Source organism: Periplaneta americana, chromosome 9 (genome assembly GCF_040183065.1).
Source record: "Periplaneta americana isolate PAMFEO1 chromosome 9, P.americana_PAMFEO1_priV1, whole genome shotgun sequence".
In the NCBI taxonomy this organism is placed as follows: Eukaryota; Metazoa; Arthropoda; class Insecta; order Blattodea; family Blattidae; genus Periplaneta; species Periplaneta americana.
Genome location: NC_091125.1, coordinates 17,639,748 through 17,666,957, shown reverse-complemented (window position 1 = coordinate 17,666,957; position 27,210 = coordinate 17,639,748). Strand labels below are relative to the sequence as shown.

The 27,210-nt window shown below is 36.1% G+C and overlaps 1 protein-coding gene across 5 annotated transcripts in view; it reads right to left on the bottom strand.

Annotated features, from left to right (window-relative positions):
* Window positions 1-27,210, bottom strand: part of LOC138705801 (uncharacterized) — a 109,898-nt gene that overhangs the window by 49,720 nt on the left and 32,968 nt on the right. For all 5 annotated transcript variants that reach the window (XM_069834443.1, XM_069834441.1, XM_069834444.1 and 2 more), the window contains exon 2: window positions 25,981-26,124. In XM_069834443.1, the coding sequence (XP_069690544.1) occupies window positions 25,981-26,124 (144 nt within the window). The remainder of the gene's footprint in view (window positions 1-25,980; window positions 26,125-27,210) is intronic.

The window sequence follows — 27,210 nt, the reverse complement described above, 5'->3', positions numbered from 1 at the left end:
ATAATGAATGTATTCTGGATTTCAATAAAAAATATATGGCAATCCTACATAACAAGATAATCCTGTGCTGTCCAGCAATGAAGGAAAACATATTGGGGTTTTAGTTCGATGGTGTGTGATCTGTCACTGGTATGTTTACAAAACTTTCGTCTGTTAGTACGTGTTGTAGATAGAATAATATTATTTTAGTGTATTTGACCATTTGTAAGTAGTATAAAGGAATGTATAGGCCTACAGAGAGTTCCCATGCAGACCAGTCCCACTCCAACCTCCAACAAATCTGTTGTAGGATGGCAAGTGGTCAGGTGTACTGACAAGTCTGTGCATACTTCTCTACACTGACAAGTCCCACTCCACTCCTTACCGCTTAGCTCCCTCAGGACAGGTGCTCTGCACTACTGTCATTAAGCCGTTGAAACATTACTACCTGGGACTGTTCTGTATAAGAACTCTCTGTAAGTTATATATAAGAAAATAAGTGAATACAGCCTACCGGTAGGCCTATAATACATGTTGGTTCAGTGAAAATAGAATATATTATGTTAGTAGGGTAAATAATTGTAAAATTTGATGAAAAGATTGAAAAATTTCCGTAACAAGGGCAAAAGACCCTTTAAACAGAGTAATAAATCTAGGGTTTTGATAAAGAAATGGTGAAAACCTAACCTAAAAAACAGTGAAGAATGGGTTTAAACTGAAAATATGGAAATATTATAACAAAGAACTTCACCTGTGGTAGAATCTGTTCCATCTACAACAAGTGCTAGTCATAAAAATCCCAATTATAGAGCTTTCGAGATTATAGATTCAGGCATAATTCAAACAGATCTTGACTGTGCAAAGTAATGTTGTGTTTTCATTGTGGTAAGGGAACTCTAAAGACAAAAATAACTATAATATCAGGCTTTGCCTTTAAAATATTAGTAATCTGTCAGAGTTCTGGCACCTCACTGTTGCATTTTTCACCAAAGAACCGAAAAATGTGTGAATAATTGCTTTTTAACATTTTTTTTTTAATTCTGCTTAGACCTTGAAAGTTTTAGATCAGTGATCATCAACTCGCGTATGAGCGGGTGTGGGCAGTGCTTGGCTGATGCGTGCTTACTGTACCAGGCAGAGGACTAGTTTGTGACGTTGTGTTGTAGTGAACAGAGGCGGTTCTTGCCATCCATTCAAACAAGAGATGTAAGAAGCAGAAAACACTTCAAAACGTAGGCCACACTGAAGAAATACAACTTACAGATGCATTATACAACTAACAGGAACGAATATGGCAGATACAAAGAGAAGAGCGTGCAGCATTAATTCAACAATTCAAGGAAACTGAGCTAGAAGTTGTTTAAGATCACAATGTTAGTGAATCGGCTGTGCGACTCAGTTATAAAATTTCACTTGTAATAGTAAAATATTAGAAACCTTTTAAAGATTGAAAATTTGAAGAATGTTTAATTATAACTGAAGAATTTTTCTCACAACAAGTGTAGGAGTTCGAATCTATCAGTTTGTGTCCTTCCACTATGATGCATCCCATCCGAGGTCTAGCCAAGGACGTTCAGGTGCAATTAGTAATTGTTTGTCAGTCTTTCATTTGTTATTCTTTGGCAGTAGATGAAAATACTTATGTGAGCGATAATCCCCAACTGGTGATTTTTGTAAGAGGCGCTATTGAAAACCTTTAGGTTAAGGAGACTTCTTATATATTGTTCTCATAAAAGATACTACTACTGGTTCCGATATTTTCATGTAGAGGCTGTAGAAATTATTTTGGACTCCCTTGGAATAAACTTATATCCTTGGCAAGCAATGGTGCTCATTCCATGGTTGGAAGTAAAACGGGTGTAATAAGGAGTCTAAGGGACAAAGTGAAAAGCGTTAATTTATCCCATGAAATTATTTCTTAGCGATCTGTCATAATATAGTAAAGTGCGGTGACTAAGTCGTGGCAAATTATTGGATAGGTTCTTTGAACTGAGGGAGGAAACATCATCGTTCACGGAGGAAGAAGAAAAGTCTGTATCATAAGTGAAAAATGAAAAAATGGATTTGTGAACTTGCCTTCTTAATGGAATTACCTGAATGCTTTAAAGTGTTTTCTACAAGGTAACAACAAGATTATTACAAAGTTATATGACAGTGAAGGCGTTTAATATGAACCCATTTCTAATTATGGAACCTTAGCTTAACTGAAAGGATAAGTTACATCACATTTTTCAAAATTAACAACGATATAGGCATACTAGTTTCTTAAGACTTTGGATTTCGAAGAATACATTCACACATCATGCAATCTGCGCCAGGAATTTGATTCGAGATTTAAAGACTAGGAAAATTTTCGATTTGATTTTCGATTATTATTCGTAATTGGAACTTATTGATTTACTTTACGATAGTGAATTGAAGGACAAATATCAAAACAAAAGAAGTTGTTTGACTTTTATATGAACTTTCCATGTGTTAGATTTCCCCGATTGTACAGACATACATTTTCGGATTCACATATCTGTGGGAACAGTAATTTTTTCCTATGATGAAGATAAACAAGCCATGTCATGGAAGCCAAGTATCGGATCACAACTTAAAATGTGCTGTCACATTTTGCACTATACAAACAATAGTTCCAAATGTTGAGAAATTGCTGAGGGGAAAGAGAATTAAACAAATCCCGAAAAATCAGTGCTAATGCCATGTTGAGTGGCCTGAATGGAGTTAAATTTCTGCATTACTATTCCTAGGGTTTTTATGTGTTTTGTTCAACATTTTCTTTAACAGAAGCATTTGCAGTAATTGCCATGCATTGCCCGAATAATTAACACGAAATGTGTATTATATTTCTGAAAGTAATTATAAACTTATTAACTTCTAACTTTGTTGAAAATAGGCTACAATGTTTTTTTTTTTTTTTCAAATTGCTTAAGATAGTTTATTTAGATATTTCCATTCAGCCCGTAAAACAGTGGTCCCCACCTCCTATTCTACAGAGAGTTCCTCGTAGCAGGGCAGGTAAGACGTTCAGCGGCGGGACCACAATATGAATTTACTGCATAGGTTTATGATTGTTTTCTGATGAAAAAAGATAGAAAGTTGTTTCTCTCCAGCTTGATCTCTATGACCTCCTTGATTGTACGATCCCAGTAGTGGCTTGATTTGTTAATGACCTTGGTGTGGTCAAACAGTATTTTATGCTCCTTTTCTATGCTGTGTTGCGCCACTGCAGATTTTTCCGGGTAATAGAGCCTCAGGTTCCTCTTATGCTCTTTGATTCTATCTTCTATTGTGCGGCCAGTCTGCCCTATGTATACTTCGCCGCACTCACATGGAATCTTGTAAATCCCCGGTGTCCTTAGGCCCTGACTGTCTTTAACCTGACGTAGATGACTCCGGATTTTCCTCTGTAGTTTATGGATGGTTTTGATATTTACCTTCTGGAGGATTCTGCTTATTTTGTGTGACACGCTCCCGCAGAATGGAATGAAAGCTTTCTTTGTCAGTTCTTGCTTGCTCTCTATAAACCACAGAGCAAAATCCGGAGTCATCTACGTCAGGTTAAAAACAGTCAGGGCCTAAGGACACCGGGGATTTACAAGATTCCATGTGAGTGCGGCGAAGTATACATAGGGCAGACTGGCCGCACAATAGAAGACAGAATCAAAGAGCATAAGAGGAACCTGAGGCTCTATTACCCGAAAAAATCTGCAGTGGCGCAACACAGCATAGAAAAGGAGCATAAAATACTGTTTGACCACACCAAGGTCATTAACAGATCAAGCTGGAGAGAAGCAACTTTAACAGAGACAGTGGACTCCAGCTCAGTCAGGCATGGACACCGGCCTTGGACCAACTTAGGCCCTCTTACAATCAAGGTCATGAAGATCACGGACTGAGGACGGCAACCGATTCCAACCGGCGGAACAGGGCTCGCCTCCCGCCAAACTTCACACAGGAATCCCGGGAGGGGCGGAGCTTACGAGGAATGACAATTCCCAGCCCCGGATTGGCCGATCCACCAACCAATCCTGTTTCACTTGAGACAGCCTAACATCTATATTACCTTTCGACTTTCTGTTCGGACATCACTTCCCTGAAGGTGGCTGCAGAGATAGCAGTCGAAAGCTTGGAGCATTCCAAAATCTTAACTCGGCTGATATCCCGCGAAAACATATTAGTGGTGTGGGTAAATTTGTTTCCCTTGCACATATTAACACATCATTTTTACTATTGTTTGCTTGTACTGATTCAATACTACTGTTATCAGAATTTTTTTTCTAGACAGCCACAACCATCAGTATTCACTTCTAGATATAAACTGTTTTCATTTTTGACAATCTGAACAGACAGGCTTGAGATTTATTTATTTTCTGCAACTTCACTAGCAATGCTCAATTTCACACTAACTTCAAACAAAATTAAGGAAATAAAAATGTTTTCAGAGTTCCGGTAACAATGTGTCAAGAAAGACTGAGTAACCTTGGCCTCCTTAGTTTGGAGAGCAATCTTGCTAGGTCTTTAAATTTTGATGGTGTAATTGATGATTTTGCATCAGTGAAGTCAAGGAGAGTTGTTTGTTGATGTTGGCATCCAAGTCAGAAATTACCGCTATTTCAGAATAGTGTTCTATGAAAATGAAATAAAACAAACTACAACGAAAAGATGAAAGTGATGAATATAATACATTGTACTAATGTGAAGTTTTGTTAAAAGTTTTCAATGTAACAAAAGTGTATATTTTTAGATTCGTACCTGTGTATGGAATTATTTTTTTTTTTTTATTTTGCTAATAATTATTATGGTCAGAATAATTGGTAACTTGTCATTTTTAACTTTTTTTTCAATGGGGCCCGAGCACAATATTGCACAGGGGCCCATAAATCCTGTCGGCAGCCCTGAATAGGCCTACTGACAATTTGTATTCAGCAAAGAAGTCAACAATCGTGAATGAGACTCCATTGTATAATGAGAAAATAGCAATGTGATGTATCATTAGTTAATTTTTTGGACAATTTTTCATGAAGGAAAAGATTAGGAAGTCAAAGAACGAAGCTTGGAAAAACTACTGCGAGGAGATCAATGAATTGGCTCCTGCAGCAAGACTTTCCTGAGTATTTTACAAGGATTCGTCTGCAAGACTAGGACCTCTATATCTATTCCAAAATTTACCTCTACAAATTGAAGAGCCACTGAAGCATCTTATGCAAGAGAATTTTTCTGATCATGATGTTAAGAAAGATACAACTGAAACAGAGAACAGAAGAGGACCATTCTTTCTCAACATTTCTCTCACTTTGACGCCCATCTAACATGAGAAAAAAAAAAGTATACCACTTATCAATTTTTGAGATGTAAATGTCTGCGATGTATCATCAGTTAATTTTTTGGACTATTGTTTCATGAAGGAAAAGATTAGAAAGTCAAAGAAGGAAGCTTGGAAAAACTACTGCGAGGAGATCAATGAATTGGCTTCTGCAGCAAGACTTCCCAGAGTATTTTACAAGGACTCGTCTGCAAGACTAGGACCTCTATAGGCATCGTGCAAGCTCCTCTGGTGGCGACTGTTGTTACTAACTGCGGGACAGCAGCGATAGAGTTATGATTGAAGTGTAAGAATATACTTAATATCTCAGCTTAAATGATTAGAAATATGGATGATCCTAAAAAGCGGAAAGGTAATGCAAATTGCTGTGTTCTTGAGTGTAATAATGCTTATAGGACCACACCAACCGATATAGTTTTTATTCATTCCCAAAACAGAAAACTGAAGCGCAACAACGCTAATTGTGGATCCATGCAGTACGCAGACGAAAGTAAATAAGGCTACACTGCTTGTAATCATAGTATTATTATATACTAGGCCTGGTATAAAAATAGAATATATATATATATATATATATATATATATATATATATATATATATATATATATTCTAACATATATTATTATGTTTATAAATAACCATTAAGTTATCAACTACAGGAATTTATCATTTAAATTTCAAAAAGTACATAATTACTGAGTTCTTTACATATATATTATGTATAATACTAGCAACAATAAATAATAATATACTTATGTTTAAATGTATTCATATCCATATTTAATTCTTGATTTCAAGTGATGATGGTTCACCTTGGAAACCAACATCCGCAGCAAGAATTTGCAGTATTAATTTTATTGGGAACGAGATCAGAACACCCCAAACTAGCATGCCGTTCCCAGTATTTTATAAAAGCTTACAAGAAAAAGACTGCCTAATCTGAACTAGCTCCGGAAGGTACGAAAGAGACGCATAAAGAAGAAGAAAAGATGAAAATTTAAGTTTTATGGAAGGCGAATGCTCAACAAGTGTTATTTCGAAAAATGAAGTAGCCATACAGGCATAAGGAAATGAAACCATTCTTAGTGATTTTGTTTCTTCTTTCACAATTGAATTGTGTGAATTGTCTACTCAAGTGTCTATTTCATTACATGCCGAACTGATGTCACATAAGAAATGTTATGACAAGTGTTCAGGAACAGATGATATGTTTAATGAAATGCAAGGTTTCTGATATTATTCTACAATAAAATATGAGACAGAACTACCAGACTTAATGGGAGTGACATTTGTGGTTTCGAATATACCCAAGCTTATTGTTAAAATTGCTACCAATTGAAACACAATCATACCCGTAGAATCATAATAAGAAACATTTCCAATTTTATCATTTAACCCAAAAAATAGCTACCATAGATAGTCGAAACGCCCCAAGATGTAGACCATACATATTATTTTTGCCATTTTTATTAGTGAATTTCACATCGAAAGCTTTCGAAAAATTCTGTCCAAGAGATTAGTGAAGAAAATCGTCTACTCATATTTTCCAATTAAAATGAAAACTGGATTGTTATATTCTGCTATGAGGGTGATGTTTGGAGTTAATCGTATAATTATAATTATAATGTATTTTTATCGCCACTTTAATGTTGTTGACATCCACAATTGTTACTGTAATTTTGGGTTTTGGCCTAGCAGAGAAAGTATTCAGGAAACAATGCCTGCAATATTGAAAAATGTAGAGTAACAATTAATTGTTCAGAAGTGGAACAGCCACCCAGTGTGGATCAGATGGTGGCCTTCTAATCTAAATGCTACCGAGGCAGATCGAGTGACACATTCATAACAACTGACTGCGGATTATTGACTTTATTAGAAGGTGGTGATGAAATCAGGTTTTCCCGGAATAATAACAAACCTCTCCAATAAAGGGATCATTGTTGTTACTCCACCGTATCTGCACGATGGTAAATTAACAGCTGAAGAAGTAGAAACTACTTACAGCATTGCCAGTGTTCTAATTCATGTTGAAAGATGCATTCAGAGAATTAAAATATACATCCATTTTGAATCTTGCGTACACCACTTTTAACACTTGAATATAATTAATTGATGAACTAGTGGACTTACTCGTGTTAAATATGTAATATTTGTCCGGCTTACAGCTGTTTCAGTGCTTCACGCACCATCATCATCAGAGCCTACTAGATCGCGGCGTCATCTCGAACTTCTCTGCCTGTTAAGAGGGTGTGTTTTATTGTTGGAAGGTGTTAAAGTGTGGAGTCGAATAGTGTGTGTGTACTGAAATTGTTCTGTGTGTTGAGGATTTGATCGGGGTTTGTTTTAGTGTGTTTGTATATTTCGTATTGTTCTAGTGTGTTGAGTTTTTGGATCTTGGGTTGTGTGTGTAGGATTTCCATGTCTGTATTTATGTTATTGTATGTATGGTTAGTATTGGTTATGTGATCGGCGTTTGTAGTTGTATTGTGTCCTCTGGTTATAGCTTTAATGTGTTCTTTGTAGCGTGTTTGGAATGATCTGCCTGTCTGTCCTATGTAGAACTTATCGCAACTATTACATGTGAGTTTGTATACACCTGTGTGGCAGTAGCGGCCGGTGATCGAAATCCTCGGTGAGGCCAGATGCAACTAGTTTGTCTCCGATAGGAAATGTTTATTTATGATATTAATTATTGTTATTATATTAGTAATATCATTATTACTGTATTATTATTATTATTATTATTATTATTATTATTATTATTATTATTAGTCTATTCTTATTACTATTAATGAAAAATAATAATTTCACTCACCAAATAAGCTGTTATGCTGTGAGTTTCAGTGATTGTTTCAGTGTGATGAAGCAACCCATGTGTGTTGAAATTCCCCTTTCTTTCTCTTCTTTTTATTTATTTTTTTTCTTTGACAGCAACAAACAAGTCCAAGAGAAGTTTATTTTGCATCACATTACCACATAACCATTTATGTTGCCCATACCAGGATGCAATAGAAACTCGCGTTTTAAGATAATGTGTGAGAAAAATTATCAGCGATGTCGTAGGTATCTTGGTAGTCTCTCTCTTTATTTAAAACTTCCTTTCTTTCAGTATTATTTCTTCTCAAAAAAGGACACTCTAACAATGAATTAACTGCACCAGCATTACTTCTCTCATTTGTTTCTGTATATATTTTCCCGAAATACATAACAACATTGGCCCACATTCACTACTGTACTACACCCTCGCTTATATGTCATAAACTGAGACATAAGGGGAGAGAATCGAGTGAGTCTCTGCCTGCCAAAGAGCTGGAATTTTGTTATTTATGGCCTAGTTAGGAAAACAAGTCACCACTGCTATTCCCACCCCACTCTACCCTTGAGGCCGGCCCATGGATGGGATGAGTGAAATCTGACCAGGCCAGACGAATTGTGTCTCAGCTACAATGTTTTAAGCGCAAACTCAAAGCCCACGAAAGGACATGAAATGCATTAAGCCAGACCCTGCACGAACGATTCTGGCCTCAGGAACAAATTTTACTGCAAAACAGGTCTATATACATCACAAGCCAGACCCGGCACGAGCAATCCCGGCCTCAGGAACAAATTTTACTGAAAAACAGGTCTATATACATCAAAGTTTTCAAATGCTTCTACAGCGATATATGCTTTCTTTCAAATAACTAATACATTATATGAAAACACAAAATTTGATTTCAGTTAAGCCATGTGACTGAGGCCCGGCCTCACTTGCCTCAGTCAATCAGCCGCCACTGCTGTGTGGTCATATTTATTTGTTTGTGTTTTTTGTGTGTTGAGATGTCTTTGTACTGTGTTTTCTGTTCTGTATGTTATGTTGTATTTCTGTTTTCTGAATGAAGATGCGAACTTATGTGTGCTTTTGTTTTCATATGTTAGTGTGATGTATTTCTTGTGTTTATGTTGTGTTTTGTGTATTTTTGTGTTTGTTTGTGTTTGTAGACACACTCACATGTAATAGTTGCGACAAGTTCTACATAGGATAGACTGGCAGATCATTCCAAACACGCTACAAAGAACACATTAAAGCTATAACCAAAGGACACAATACATCTACATACGCCGATCACATAACCAATACTAACCATACATACAATAACATAAATACGGACATGGAAATCCTACACACACAACCCAAGAACCAAAAACTCAACACACTAGAACAATACGAAATATACAAACACACTAAAACAAACCCCGATCAAATCCTCAACACACAGAACAATTTCAGTACACACACACACTATTCGACTCCACACTTTAACACCTTCCAACAATAAAACACACCCTCTTAACAGGCAGAGAAGTTCGAGATGACACCACGATCTAGTAGGCTCTGATGGTGGTGCGTGAAGCACTGAAACAGCTGTAAGCCGGACAAATATTACATATTTAACACGAGTAAGTCCATTAGTTCATCAATTAATAAAATATACAGTATAACATTTTACACAAACTATCAATTAAACTGCTTCCGCATGTTGATCTTGTTGTTTATTCAACTGTCCAAAGAGAAGTCTGAACCTCACAAGTGATACCAACAAGGCACCACTTATGAGGCAACTAGGCCAGAATATCATGGGGTAGGGTGACTAGTTCCTTTTCCCTTCCATTGCATATATCGCCGACGGCTACAAATTACACTAGTCAGACTTCATATGCATACAAACAATATTGTTCTTCCTCTGACACATATTGTCATATGAGATGTACAGCCTGATAACAGATATACTTATCAGCCACAACCTCAATTAGAGGTAGTATGTTGATGATATTGTTCATTATTTGTTGTGTTTTAGAGAATTTGCAGTTGCCCGTTATTCAGGAAGTGTAATGAAGACTACTTTTAGAATTAAATCACATTAAAAAACGTAATTTATAGAGACATTATTGTACACAAATATTACACACGTCATGACATCAAATATAAGTATATCAATATTTTCATAATATGACTGTTCACCCTCATTCAATGGTCTGAAATCTGATTTAAATGCCAAACAACTTCACTGATATTTCAGGAACTTTGTAGTTACATTTTTACACTCCTCTAGCAGTACTGAACTTTCCACTGAGTCTATAAAATAATTAAAGACTGGAGATTGCTGGGTTTGCAGTGAAAGACCTGCCCTTGGGCAGAACACTATGAATCAATGAACACATTGTTACTAACATTACAACATTTTATCGGCAGAAAGCCGCATGTAATTTCTATATCACACATGACTAGTGAATGACTGCGAACCTATAGTTAATTAGGAATTGAGACACTGCGCGGTGCCACCAGTACGATTTTGAGACCCATGCAAGGTGCCTGTATCTATTCCAAAATTTACCACTACAAATTGAAGAGCCACTGAAGCATCTTATGCAAGAGCATTTTCCTGATCATGATGTTAAGAAAGATACAACTGAAACAGAGAACAGAAGACCATTCTTTCTCAACATTTCTCTCACTTTGACCCCCATCTAACGTGAGAAAAAAAAAAGGATACCACTTATCAACTTTTGAAGTGTAAATGTCTGTTCTGAACAGATCACCTCGAAGTTAGTATTTATTTTCTCACTCTTCAAGAAAGATTTTCATTTCGAATTTTTATTGACTGTGTACGTCAACAGTGAAAGAGTGATATTATGTTTAAGTTTTGCTTATTTTTTAATTTTGCTGCACTGTAGCTAGGTACACAATAAGGTGAAATTATTCTTATTATTAATTATGTAAGTTCCATCTTTGTATTGCGCTGTGGGTGCATGCAGTGGCGGCTGATTGACTGAGGCAAGTGAGCCCGGGCCTCAGTCACTTGGCTTATCTGAAATCAAATTTTGTTTTTATGTAATATATTAGTTATTTGAATGAAGCTTATATCGCTGTAGAAGCATTTGAAAACTTTGTGATGTTTTGCAGTAAAATTTGTTCCTGAGGCCAGGATCGCTCATGCCAGGTCTGGCTTGTGATGTATATAGACCTGTTTTGCAATAAAATTTGTTCATGAGGCCAAGATCGCTCGTGCCGGGTCTGGCTTGTGATGTGTATAGACCTATTTTGCAGTAAAATTTGTTCATGAGGCCAGGATCGCTTGTGGCGGGTCTGCTTCTGCATTTTCATGTGTCTTCACAGGCTTTTGAGGTTGCACTTAAAACGTTGTAACTGAGGCACAATTCGTCTGGCCTGGTCAGGTTTCACTCCTCCTAACCGTGGGAATAGGGTGACTTGTCTTCCTAAATAGGCCATAAATAACAAACATTCCAGCTCTTTGGCAGGCAGAGACCCACACTATTCTCTCCTCTTATGTCTTAGTTTATGACTTAAGTGAGGGTGTTGTACTATTGTACTTCGTGTAGTGAATCTGGGCCAATGTTGTTATGTATTTCGGAAAATATAAATAGAAACAAATGCCAGAAATAATGCTGGTGTAGTTAATTCATTGTTAGAGTGTCCTTTTTCGAGAAGAAATAATATTGAAAGAAAGGAAGTCTTAAATAAAGAGAGAGCCGACCGAGATACCTACGACATTGCTGACAATTTTTCTGACAGATAATCTTAAAACGCGAGTTTCTATTGCATCCTGATATGGGCAACATAGATAGTTAAGTGGTAACGTGGTGCAAAATAAACTTCTCTGTTGGCCTTGTTCGTTGCTGTCAAGGGAAAAAATAAAAAGAAAAGAAAGAAAGGGGAATTTCAACACATAATATGGGTTGCCTCCTCACACTGAAACAATCGCTGAAACTCGCAGCATAACAGCTTATTTGGTGAGTGAAATTATTATTTTTCATTACTAGTAATAATAATAGACTAATATTAATAATAATACAGTAATAATGATATTAATATTATAATAACAATAATAATTAATATCATAAATAAACATTTTCTATCGGAGGCACTTAAACTAGTTGCATCTGGCCTCACCGAGGATTTCGATCACTGGCCACTACTTGGTGCATGGTGTAAGGTATTTGGCAAAAATTTTTCCTTATATTTCGACTAGTTTAGAAAATGAACATCTTGAGAAATTTGGGAGGTACCTATATTGAGTAGTAAAATCTAGTGTCTTACACCTGCCCAGCTATGTATAACAGAAGGAGGGAAATCATTGTGTCAACCACACACTATCCCAATACTGTTTGAATGACTGTTCATATCTGCTAAGGCACGTGAACGTGAAGCCAGCAGCTGGCTAGTTGGCCCTGCTCCTGTGTGAGCTATAGTATCACGGATAAAAAGATCCATGGCTACTGACTACGTAAATTAACTTTATTATTATACTAGCCGTACCCGTGTGCTCCGCTGCACCCGTTAGAAATAAATATAAAGTAATTACATAATTAAAATAGGACATTTGATCCAGGGAACATTCGTGTTTGATAGAAGGATAAATCGTTTAATATGTTACTTAATTTAAATTGCATCCAAATAATTAAAATGCGATCATTTTGGTCCAGAGACACTCATTTGGTGCAATGACAATTCCTTTAACCTGTTTCTTAATTTTTATTACATGCAACCATAGTTTAATGAAGATTGACATCATTTAGATTTAATGTGTATATTTTATTTTACTTGTTATAGGTTTCCATTGAATTATGGTAATATCTTAATTTTAACCCTTGTTTTCTACGTATTCAGTAAATGGCGCTTGACCCACTATGGTTGTGAACCCTTCAAATAACTTAAATTATATAATATAATATTACATATTATATTATATTATATTATATTATATTATATTATATTATATTATATTATATTATATTATATTATATCAGAAGTTATTGTAATAACATTATAGCATTATGTCCATCTAGAGAAACTACACTTTCCAATGGTGAAATAATAATTAATTATACAAATCGATTAATTTAGCTTCCGATATTACTTCATACAAACACAGAAATATTCTCTGTAGGCTATCTTTCATAGCTTTCGATTGTTGTGTCCAAGGCCCCTTATAGACGAAGTCATTTGTTTTTTAATTCATTACACGGCCTTAGATAGCAGTTATTTTAATTTTAAAACTCATTTATCTCATTAAATATCAGTCCTATCAACATTTTTCAAGGAATAAAACTTATCGCAAATTATTTTTAAAGACACTTTTATTATGTAACATTTTTCACAAAAATCAATAATAAGCGAGATATTTCGATTTATTTAATTCAGGCCCCCTTATAACCCTCCTTTTAAATAATGTATTTTGAATGCCATATAGCATAAAATCTAAGTTACAACGAACTTAATTTATATTCCAATTTTCATCGAAATCGGTTCAGCCATTATCGCGTGAAAAGGTAACAAACAGACAGACAGACAGACATACAAACAAAAATTTCAAAAAAGCGATTTTCGGTTTGAGGGCGGTTAATTATATATGTTAGGACCAATTATTTTTGGAAAATCGAAAATTACCAGAAAAATTTCGGCTACAGATTTATTATTAGTATAGATATAATATGTTTGACCTGAATGCATGTGAGAACTACATGGAACACAGTTATTTTATTGAAAATTGTTGTTCACTAATTATGAATTTCTAAAAACTTCTGGCATGTCATTTTGTAAATCAAAACATAGCAAATCAAATCCTGTGTCACTTTCATAAGAATAAAACATTGTACAAGAGAAAATGTTACATATTTGAAGGTAGTATGAGGTAACTGTTCAACGAAATATGTACCAGATATTAATATTATGGGACGCTTATCAACCATTTTTCATGTTTAGGATATCTTACCATGAAATTGATCAGTTAAAGGAAGTTACCTTGTAAAAATCTTAAATATTAAGTACAGAGTATCCCAAAAAAATGTATACACTGTTCGCTCAGCAATAACTTTGAAACAAATTGAGATAAAATTCTCGTTTTTCGGGAAATTGTAGCTTAATGTAGGTGTTCGAAGTGACCACCAACAGCATCCAAACACTATTGATGCCGCCGAACTGCTCCACGAACTAAGTTCTGTAATGTGTCCAGTGTCACAGCTGCACATGACGTTAAATTTTGATTTGTTCTCGTAGCACATCCAGTGTAGCTGGCGTTTCCCAATAAACAACATCCTTTAGGGTCCCCCATATGTAGAAATTGGTGTTAGGTCTGGGGACTGTGCTGCGTACTCGACAGCACCTCTTCGACCTATCCATTAAGCTACAATTTCCCCGAAAATGAGAATTTTATCTGAATTTGTTCTTAAGTTATTTATAAACAAACAGTGTATACTTTTTTTGGGCTAATCTGTATTTTAAGTCATGTTATGTTACATTAAAATTAAATTTCAAATCAAAATTCTGAAGAAATTTTAAGAAAACAGTAATAATAAATCTTGGTCAGTATTACTTACTGAAAAAGAACATATAAGGTATCTGATTCTTCTCGACATGATTCAGTAGCAAAATTTCGGATGCTAACTGGTCATGACTGTTTGCAGCACCATGTTTAAAATTGAAATTTTTGGTTCACCAAAATGCATCCTGTGTAACCTAGAAGACTCTTTGATGAATCAAGAACATTTACGAAAATGTCCAGCTTTGGTATCAGATTTTTTGGATTCGGACTCTAAATTATACTGTTCTGCAAAGCTAGAAGGTGAATGGAGAACTTCCAAGTGCCTGGCAATAGATACTGCTGCTGCTACTATGTTACATTCAATCAAGTTTTATTTAATTTCTATTTCTGAACTCATTTATGCTTTAGGTTGCATTATGCAATTTCCCCAAACTATCATTTGTCTCTTCTTGGCAATGCATAAACAATGTCACATTACTAAAATTCTGCTAACAAGTTTGGAGTTAGACTTTCTATATAACCCTAAATTATATGAGGAGTATCGTTTCAAAACGTGTTAAGTCCCCCCTCCATCGAAATTTAGTTTGATGCGATTTCGCGCTTATAAGCATGTCTTCTATCATATATCATAACAAAATTGGACCATTTCGTATTATATTCTGTGTTTTTTGTATGTGCTTTCTGATGTATCGGATCAAATCGTGTTATGTTCGCGAAACTGATCGGTTCAAATCGTATTAAATTCCCAACCATTTTCCATTCGTTGGTTGACCTGAACGAAATGCCGCATTTTTTCCTAAGTTGTCAGCATCTGTGTAAGATGTAATGAATAACGGTTGCTTACTACTTTTGTGCAAAATGGATAGTTATGCAATAGTTGGAGAAAGATCAAAGAGGATCAGGAAAAGACTAAAAACAAAAACAAAAAGAAATCGCGAAATGGAAGCAAAGTAAGTACATTAGCTGTGTTACTATAATAAACTGAATTAAACATCACATTCTGAGATGATATCATATTCTAAACTGCATGCATTTCCTTATACACACAATGGGGAAAACTGGGCCTTTCTACAACTAATAGTTTCCAATTCACTATGCATCATTCCCACAAAGTTCCCAACATTCTATACATGGAACGAGACTCAGTGTGGAAGAGGGGCAAATAAAGTGGCATCAGGAGTAATGCCATTTCTCAACTTTGAGCAGGATGTTACTTGCATAAGACTTCTGTGACAGATGCAATGGGCAGAACGAAAACATGCACATAGTACACATCCTTCCTTTCTGGCTCCAAAGCAAGGCACCCCCACACATTTCCGAAGTTCTAATGCATTTTCCAGTATGGGGCCATTAATTATTAGCAGCTGATAGACTTTTCGGAGTCGTACAGAAAACGTTGTGCAAGAAAGGCAAGTTAATTATCCCTAATGATTATAGGGCTGTTTATGAAACAGTGGGTTCCATTAAAACTTTAGAAGAAAATTGGACAATTCGAGATTATAAATCTCTAGCTTCACAGTACAAAAAGGTGGACAGAATCAAGGATATGAAAAGGGTTACGTTGAAAAGGATCTATAAAAATGGAAAATCAGAGGTTACTTTGAAAATGGAACCCATATTTAGATATGATGATCCTTTCAAAGTAGGTACTTGTATTATAAAACGAGGAGTAAGAAGAATAACAAAGCCACAAATCTTATTGATCCTAAAAAGAACGATGTGGATACTTTGCTGAAAGTGAGATTTGAAGATAGTTGGGAAGAACTGGATGACGTGGGATTCTATGCTTCTGCCTCAGCATTGATACAGGATCTTCTAGTGAAAATAATGCACATGGTGAACGTCTTCATGAAGAATCAGATTTTGAAAGACTCTGAAAGACTGTATTTTCATAATTATATTACTTATGTGTATTCATTTTGGACTAAAGGGTACTAAAAAAAACAATGTAGCTTCAATTTTGTTGATAAGGAATACGGGAACACAGAATATTTAATCTCAAATAACCATTTCTGTTATTTTGTAAGAAATAAGAAGGTAAATAAAATGAAACAGCATTGTGTAAGAAACAAAAGGTGTTGGATCAAAACGTATTAAATTGTCTGTGTTGTTTCAAAACGTATTAAGTAACAAATTAAAAGTCAACTTGCTCCGCATTGTGACAGGAAACACATTTCAGATTTTATCGGTATTACTTATAAATGTCTATATTAACACGATGGCAGTTCATTTTTATACATATTCAAAACACTTTAGGAGAGAAAAGTTTTTATTGCTTCCTGTAAAATTAGGATTCGGGAACATAACACATTTTGAAACGATGCTCCTCATATGTGTTTTTTAGGTTTTCACGGTGAATGTGATTTGGATATTGCACTATGTCCTGGAGCTAACATTTCTAACGTTTCGAAACTACATACAGGTTCCATGATCAGGGCAGAGAGCCTAGGCAAGACCAGACAGTTCGCCTACTCTGCTGGGCATGTAGCGCCTGGCCGTTCCACGTGCTGAGCTCAAATGACAAATTCTGAGGGGAATATCTGTCAGTGACTAAGCTCTTAAGAGGCTTTTGAGGCTCATATAGCCTACCGGTACATATATATTCTTATATGAGGTATCGCCATCCTCATTGAATAATCAATGAATCGATTCCAGGTGAAGGAACGAATTTTTCTCAAATTAATAGATATTTACAGTATGGCTACTTATAGTCATTGATTATTCAATGAGGATGGCAAGACCTCATATAAGAATATATATGTATATATCAATGTTAACAGTAACTCATGAACTGTTGTTGAAAATGACCATGCAGTCATTTAAATATGCGCTCCTGCATACATGACTTGAATGTCTTAAATGCAGGTAGTAGGCTATTGATAATACAATGAGAGGAGTTCGGCCAGCACCATGAATCGTGTCCCAGTGTGGCTTGATTCCAGGTGTCGGAACGAATTTTTCTCAAACTAATAGGTTTTGAGGCTTAGCAGACCCAAAAAATTTGAGTTATAATAAAGTAGAATTGCACACAAAATGTGCATTGAGAGTCTATAAATGGTGTTTCTTGCTGTAAGCTTTTAAGCTTTTCGTCCTTTTTGGGCAGTATTCTAGATGGTATTGTTTGCATTTGCATCCGCACAGGGAACACACACAGTCTTCGTCCGGTTGGTGGAAACCTGGTTTCTTGCAGATCTTGTGATGGAAGCCGTGAATGGAGAATCGAGTTAGCACATGACGCTGTGGTTGGTCTGGGTTCGCCCATGCTCGATTTATCATTGCTTCTGTGGCGTAGAAGTCCATATCGATCTCGCTTCGCTTCCTTATTCTCTCTGCTAGGAGATCGTCATATTGTTCTGTTGCCAGCAGATGGTGCGATAGCCTCAGCTCTTCTATCAGAAATGGTTCCCGCGCCAGTTAGTATACAAGTCTACCCAGAGGGGGCCATTTTTGACACCCCAAGTACTCTTTTTAGGAACGCGGCTTTTACTTTCTCCAGTTGTTCTAGATCTTTCTTCTTCAGATATATCCATACTATTTGCAGGCCGTAGGCGAATATTCGAAAATTTTTTGTGGTGAATAGCTGTTTTGCTGCGTCCAGAGATAGTCTATTTATGAGTTTGATGTCATTGATGGCTCTTATGGCTGCGACTGATTTTTCCGCGATATGTTTGCTGAAGCACGTGCCCGATGTTTGGAATTTTACTCCGAGGTATTTGTAGTGGCTTGATTGTTTCAGTGGTTCTTGTCCATAATACACCAGTTCATGTGTTGCCACTCTTCCTCCTTTTCTGAAGACCATCTGCAAAGTCTTGCTTTTGTTTATGCGTAGTGCGTTTTCTTCTGTCCATGCTATGAGGGTGTTGAAACTTTCTTGTAGATCTCTATGTTTCATCATGCATAGGACCATATCATCTGAGTACAAGTATATGGTAGCTTTACAGTTTGCTATTTTTAGCGCTTGGACGACATCTGCCGTGGTTATATTGAATAGCAGAGGGCTTATTGGATCACCTTGGAGGACTCCATTCGTTTGAACTATAGGTGTCGATGTCGTTACGTTGTCGTCTATGGTCACCCTGTTGACTGTCATAATACACCTGATGATGTGGGTCAGGTAGTTGTCTCCAATTATCGTTTCGAGCTTCTTCATTATGATCTGTCTGTCGAGCAGATCGAAGGCTTTTTTGAAATCGATAAATATTGTATATAGTTTCCCTTTGGGATGTCTCAGTGCCACTTGGATGTCGGACAACAGGTTGTTTATGGCATGCAAGGTGGCTCTCCCCTTCCTGGGATCCTTTTGTCTGTCAGGTCGTATAGCCTCTTTGTCAGAACTTTTGAGAAGACTTTGAATAGTGGATTCTCCAGCGCTATGCCTCTGTAAGCATCTGGCAAGGATGTAGCACCTTTGCCTTTATAAAGAACTTTGATGGTGGAGTGTCTCCACTTTTCCAGAATGGTGCCGTATTCCAGGCACTTGTTGAATAGCTGAGTCCATGTCTGGATTAGGTGCGGTGCTGCCAGTTTAAGGTGCTCGTTTGCAATGCCGTCCGACCCTGCTGCTTTTCTAGTTTTGTTCCCATTATAGCAGCTAATATCTCTTGCTCCGTTATTTTTGGGAATATTGGGTGGTGATTGCTTTGTACCGGCAGCGCTGCATCGCTTCTACTCTGGTTCAGAATCTCACGAAAGTGGTCTACCCAAATCTGCATTTGTATCATGTTTGGAAAGGAGGGTCTTGTTGTCTTGAGGGCCGTAAAAGGACCGTCCATTGCAAATTTGATCAGTTGTTGCGCTTCCTTTTCAAGATGGCTCGCCCTTTTTTCTCTCAGTAGTTTCTTGTAATGTCTTCTTTTTTCGTTATATTGCTTCAAGATTTCTGTATTTGATGAGTTCCTTGCTCTGTGTAGGAGTTTAAGGACTTTCTGCCTTTCTTCATAGCACACTCTGTCAAACCAGGCTTGAGATTTCCTCTTCGGGAGTTATTGAGTTATTATACCTAGTAACAATAGGTCTATAAGTTTGCAATAATGATGTATCGTAACACTTGGTTTTCACTCACATCCTTGTTGGCAGTCATTCCAGGATGCAGAGTTTGGTGTGAGATTTGTGGCAGAAATCTCTAAACCTCTAAAGGCATGGCTACGACCTTGACTCGGAAGCTTGAGGGGGACTAGAGAGGAGATATCAATTCACTAAATCTCAGTATGAAACAAGGCTAGACTTCCGCCACAACAATATGTTGCGCTATATTGGTGTTCTGGGGGTGATGATGGTCGCCTTCTCGTGGTGCCCCCTGAACTATGTTTAATGAACATAGAAAAAAACGACCATCCAACATGCTCAAATGACAAATGCAATCCGAAGTAAAATATTCCGGAGGTGAAAAAGTCCCCTCATTTGGATCTCCGGATGGGGATTATTTTAGCATCACATAACAAGACAAAACACAATATAATTCTACCTCAGCTGAAGGTCTTACAGTGGAATGCTGGAGGCCTTAATCAAACCAAGAAAACTGAAATACATAAAATTCTAATAGATAAAGACATTGATATGTTTGCAATAATGGAAGCCAATGTTACAGCTCAAAAATTACAGTTCTTTGTTTTCAAGAACTACAATACATTTCTACAACCTAAAGCAAGACAAAGAACTAGTGGCATACTAGTTGGCATCAAAAGAGGAATAACTTCAACCTTTAACATTGTTAAACAAATGACTAAGGAAGACAAATCTGAAGTAACGAATATATTATGCAAATCTGTCTTTCAGGTAGAAGCTCCCTGTGAAGCAGGCTTGAATAATATATTTGTTGCTGTCAGGGGCGTATTTTGTGGACTACCGGGGCTACCGGCGGTAGCCCAAGGAAATTACAAAAGAAAAAGTTTATAATATAACATAATGTAATAATTTTGTATTATTAGTTTTACCACAGTAATTAAAATTAAAGCAATTGTTAGATTTATATGCACTCTCTGCTCTCGAAAAGAAACAAGTTGTCAAGGCGGCATCACTGCAGAAACCGCTGCTACGAGGGGTAGCCTGTGACCGTTCCGCTCACGCTGTCCTGTCGCACAACTGCCTGTCCCCCGCTACCTGTTTCTATCGTGCAGTGTAGGCCGGGTGAGTTGCCGCTCTCATGATCGGTTTCTTCGAAGGTGCGAAGCAACAATAGGCTTAGTACGCTAGCTCATGAATTTGATTGTGTTCTTGCAGTTCAGTATTTTAAATTTGTGATTTGTTCGAGTGTCTAAGAGTTATATTAATTGTGAATTATGAAGTTTTTAATTTCCCAATTAAGTGATATTGTGAAAAATATGACAGAACAAGTTTCTGGAGAGGTTTGTGTTGAAAATGACTGTGTAATAGAAGGTTTAATAAAAGTGCCTTTTAACCGTCGTACATACAACGAGAAAGTTGAAATTGTGAAAATGGAAAGACCAACTCCTGAGTTAAATTTGTCCATGAACGTAAAAGAAAAACAGCGTGAGTACACACGCCATTTCACTTCAACATCATATGGTAAGTGGAATTGGTTGTGTGGTAGCTCTAAACTGTCTAAACTATTTTGCTGGCCATGTTTGTTATTTAGCCGCGAAACTAATGTGTAGTCAAAAGAGGAGTTTTCTAACATGAACTCCCTTCGAACGGCAGTCCTAAAACACAACAAATCAAAAGCTCATATTTGTAGTAGCATGAACTTTGCAAACTTTGGGAAGACAAGAATTGATTTACAGCTAGATAAGCAAAAAGCTCTACACATCAACCACACAATGCTCTTGTGAAAAGAAATCGGGAGATTTTACTGCGTCTTATTAATGCAGTCTACTTCCTAGGAAAACAAGAATTGGCTTTTCGGGATCATAATGAGAGTGTGGAATCAGACAATAGAAGAAATTATATTGAATATTTAAGTTCCTTAAGTGAATTTGACCATTTACTGGCCAATCATCTTGAGAGTTCAACAGTATTTCGTGGTACTTCTCCCGCAATTCAGAATTACTTAATATTTGCTATAAGTGGGGTTATGATAAAGAACATAAAATCTGAAATAGAGGAAGCACCTTTTGTGGCCATTGTTGTTGATGACAAGTGATCAGAGTCAATTGTCCACTGCTTTAAGATACGTCGACAGTACTGCCAATGTTCAAGAACGGTTTATAGGATTCACAAATGTCAGTTCGGACAAAACTGCTGCTGCTTTGTTTCAGCATGTGGAAGGTGTTATAGCAGAATAGCTACAATGTCGGCAATAAGTTAATTGCACAGACATACGATGGTGCTTCAGTTATGGCGGGAAATATTAATGGCTTAAAAACGAAAGTTCAAGAAAAGTATCCTCAAGCACTATTTGTCCATTGTTACAGCCATGTTCTCAATTTAGTTTTGCAACAAACTATTTCATCCATCCCAGAATGCCGCATTTTTTTCAAAACACAGTCGGGTTTAGCTGCATTTTTCTCATCATCTCCTAAAAGATCAGGAAAACTCAAGGAATTTATGAAAAAGAAACTCCCAAAAATAGCACCAACTAGATGGAATTTTACATCTCGGCTTGTAAATACAGTAAAGGAATACAGAGAACAACTGACTGCTTTCTTTGAAAATATCATTTGTAATGACTCTGAAGAAAACTGGGATGATGATGATGTAATTGTGCAGGCTCAAGGATATTTGTATTTTTTCACACAGTTTCAGAATATATTTCTTCTTGAAGTCTATGCTAGAGTGTTCGCACATACAGATGTGCTCTACAATATTCTTCAGACAAAAAGTCTACACATAGCATACTGCTTGCAAGAGGTATCAAAGTTAAAAAATACTATATCCGAGTTCAGACGTAGTGGGTTTCCGTCCATATGGAGTAATATGGAAAATGAAAATTCTTCAGCCAATACAATGGAACCACCATTAAAGCGAAGAAAAGGAGATGATGAATTGAAATACAGGCAGCTGTACTACAGCATACTAGATCGTATGCACATGGAAATTACTGACAGATTTTCTGATTATGGAAAGCTTATAGATTCTCAAAAATTTTTTGCTTATAGAGAAAACTTCCCGAATGAGGCACTAAACAAATTATTTCAGTCCTATAACAGTCACTTTGATCAAGTACGTTTGAAAAATAAATTAAGCGTAATATATTCAGCAGAAGTCTTTGATTTTTCGAACAAACCTATCCACGAAATATTATCTGCCATATATGAAAACCAGCTGAACCAAGTTATTCCTGAAGTCCTTAAATTGGCAACATTAATTGTGACAATACCAGCTACGTCAGCATTGGTAGAAAGAACATTTTCTGTGTTGAAGCGAATAAAATCCTACTGTAGATCAACTCATACACAAGAACGTTTATCCAGCTTGGCACTGATGTCCATTGAAAAGTCATTTCTACAGAAACTTCGCAAGTGGCCCAACTGTAATTTCAATGACGAAGTCATCAAAGTATTTTCGTCCCAATCAAGACGTCTGGAATTCACATATAAATAGGTAAGGAATTTTATTATAGGGATTTTAAAATATATTTTGTGTAATAATAGGGTCAGTGGTAGCCCAGACCCTTAAACCAGTATACGCCACTGGTTGCTGTAGGTACGTTAACAGAAAGCCACAATTTAAGTCACACAGAATTGTGTGCACTCAAAGTTGGGTTTCTGGCGTCTTGTCAAACCATTTGAGTTGTGTGGACTTAAAGGGAAGAATTGTGACGGTGTCTTGTATAGTTCCTGGAGTAGCTCAATCGGTAGAGCATTCATGCGCTAAGCGAAGGGTCCCAGGATCGATACCTGGCCCAGGAACAATTTTTCCTTTGAAATTATTCACAAATCTGAAATTTGTAAAATAGAACTTCGGATAAATAACACTTCAAAATGTATAGCATATATAACCCCCTAATAACAAACCCAATTTGGACAATATAGTAGTTACACCAAAGACTCTCATAATTGGAGACTTCAGTGGTCATTCTAAAGAATGGGGATATTTAGGCATCAATTCTGTTGGCCCAATCAATCCAATTATTATTCAACCCAGAAGACCCTCCAACATATCTTCATTCCCATGGAACATCTAATCCAGATTTAACTCTAATATCTTCAGACATATATAACAAGGCAAGCAGGAAAGTTCTGGAAGACCCTGGACTTGGCCACAAAATCATTGCTACTTCTATTTTACTACATCAGAAACCTACAAACAAATCTTATAACAGATGTTCTTGGAATTTTAAAAAATCCAATTGGACTAAATTTAGAGAAGATCTAGAAAATAACCTCTCCATTAATATGAACGAATCCCCAGACAAATGTAACGACATAATTTGTGCAACTATGCTAAAAGCAGCAAAGAAATGGGTGCCCCGAGGAAAGATCCCAAACTACAAACCTTTCTGGACAAAAGATTTAGAAACATTAAAGAAAGATTATTACAAAACAAAATTATTTCACACATAACAATAAATATTATACACAAACTGAAGGATTACCAATGGGTTCACCTATATCAAGTATATTAGCTGAAATCTTCATTCATAATATAGAACAAACACACATACTAAACACTGACAACAACAAACACGCAGAGAGAATAATGTACTGGCATCGATATGTAGATGACATAATAGTCCTATATAATGGAAACAAAAGACAAATAGAAAACCTACATCAACAACTCAACAAAATACATCTCAAATTAAAGTATACAATAGAAACAGAACATAACCAAGCTATAAATTTCTTAGACATCACCATAACCAAAACAAATAATAGACATGAATTCAAAATATACAGGAAACCACAACTACAACACACATACAGAATTCATCGAACTATCATATACAACATAAACATGCAGCTTTCCATACAATGACATACAGATTAATATTTAACATACCTATGAACAATGACAACTATACTGAAGAACTAAACACAATAAAATATATAGCACAAGACAATGGATATAATCCTAACATGATAGATACACTAATAAAAAAGACAAAACAAAAACAGAACAAACCAACACAAACACCGCGTGAGAATAAATACATAACATTAACATATCACAATACCAATACTTACAAAATTGCAACTTCATTCAGAAAACTAAAACACAAGATAGCATAGGTACAAAACAAAAACACAACAGAGAAATATCTAAATAATCACATCAAACATTCAAATAAATATAATTCAACTGGGGCTTACAAACTAAAATGCAATAGTTGTCCACATTTTTACATAGGACAGACAGGAAGAAAGTGCATATGTAGTAGAAAGTCATAACTTATTATTTTCACAAAGTTCACTTTTTAAACAAGAGCTCAGCACTTTTAAGATAACAAAGAATCAGTTTAAAATATTCACAGACATATCTGTAACACTTTCTGTGATAAGGGTACTTAAAGATGGTGAATTTAACACTGGTAATACAAGGTCTCTAATCTTACCTTAATGGATAGATAAATAAGTGAACTAACAAAGTAAAGAACAGAGGAAGGACTGAAGGAACTAATTAATATATAAACAAGTAGCTTGATGATCAGTCAGTTGGTAACAAATTTGGTTATGGTCATTCCAACCATCATGGATTCTATGAGTCTGGCAGTTAAAAGAATTCTGTGTATGAGACAGAAGTATCTCTTAACACCGAATTCGTTACCTACAATGATGCGTTCATGGTTGAAAATGATGACTGATAGAGCTACATTTGACGTGGGCAAGAAATGAGACCAGTAAATTTTTCGTGGAACTCTAGTAGTCAATAAAGAAATTAATGTAAAAATATATGAAGGGTTCACAACCAGAGTGGACCAAGTCCTTCTGGAATAATTTGGAGAAATTGAGTCTTAAAAGTACCTGACTCATGCTTAGCAACCTTCACTTTCCATAGGAAATGCTGCCCTCTCTGGAGTAACAAATGAGTTATTGACTTAGTTTGTTAAGGCAATGAATAAATCTAAGTTTTCTTCATCTGAGATTGCATTAATCCACAAACTGACCACTGGTAGACTTGATCCACTCTGGTTGTGAGCTCCTCATATATGACAGAAAGAATTGAATGAGGAATTTGAAAAAGGGACCAAGTCCATATTTTTTGTAAATTGAGTTTATGCCCATTTCTGGGTCTCCATACACTCTTCTTGGATTTCAGCATTAAAAGGAACGAAGTCCTTTAGAATGTACACATTTAAATTGTGTATCAACATGTTTGGACTGTTATATATCCAGATCCATACAAAAGGTTTTTTGTCGTTTTCTTCAAATTTACTTTTCCAGACTTAGTCCCTTTTGAAAATTCCTGATTCAATTATAAAATAGAATTCGAAGGCACAATTAGCTCACCGGATTGTATCGCCACAGCTGATTTCCCTGCATGCCATGACAGGGGAATAAGTTCACTGCAGCCTTGTTCTGTACATCTGACACGTCCCAACACATGGTGCGGCCCTTGGGACGTATGTCTTTGTGCCATGTCAGTATGAAATTCTGTGCAAAACAACCACATCACATTTTCAATGCTCTATTATCATTTACCACTCTGTCATCACCTCAATGTCTCTGAATATTATCAGTCTTTTAAATGAGACATTACACAACAATTACAATTACTGAAATTTGATTGTTTTAGTCCTTGGCCCACAGTTTTTAAGTTTCAACAAAATTTCTTTCACGATTATGAAGGGGTTTTCCAAGAAACCGTGTCTCAAGTAGGTGAGCCTCTGAAGAGAAAAAATATCAACTATAAACGCATCTATTGCGAAGTGTTTGATAATATTGATAACCACTTGGATGTAAGATTTCAAGATTATTCTAAACTGAAATTTTTAAATTTATTGTCGCCTCAAAACTATGAAAAATATACTAACCAATTCCCAGAAAGTTGCTTTCAAAATCTCATAGATACATATGGAAAATTTTTCGACATCATTCGATTGAAAAATGAGCTGATTGTAGTGTACAGCAGTAAAGAGTTTAGAAATAAAACCATGAGTGAACTTGCAAAACTATTGAGTACTAATTCAATGCTGAAAAAAAGTTTTCAGCAGTTTAATGTGTTAGTGACATTACTGTGTACAGTCACAGAAGAAAAATCTGGCCGATGAGCAGCAAAACTCGTAATGTTACTTACGCCGGTTTTTTTGTAATTATCACAGTACAGAGTATCTAAGAGGGATACTGTTTACTCCCCCCAACGTTGCTGGTCTCGGAAGGAGAGAATTTCGGACTGTTTCTGTTCACATTCCATAAGGTTGAAACTCTTGTGTTCTTGTCGACATAGGCCTACAAAAATTTTCTTAGTAAGCATTGTAGTAGTAATTTTCAGATAAGTCAATATACAATACAATATAACATAAATATTTATTTGTTATTCAGTCTAAATGACTTATCAGTGTTTTAAAAAAAGATCAATAAAATGTATAAATATAAATATTCATTGAAGTTAAAGGTTAAAATAATGCTAACGTTTTCGCCTATTACCACCTTTAGGCATTTGAGCAATATTTTATATTAGTTACTTACGATACGTATATATTATAGAACGAATTGCATCATGAACAGCTCAACTTCCTG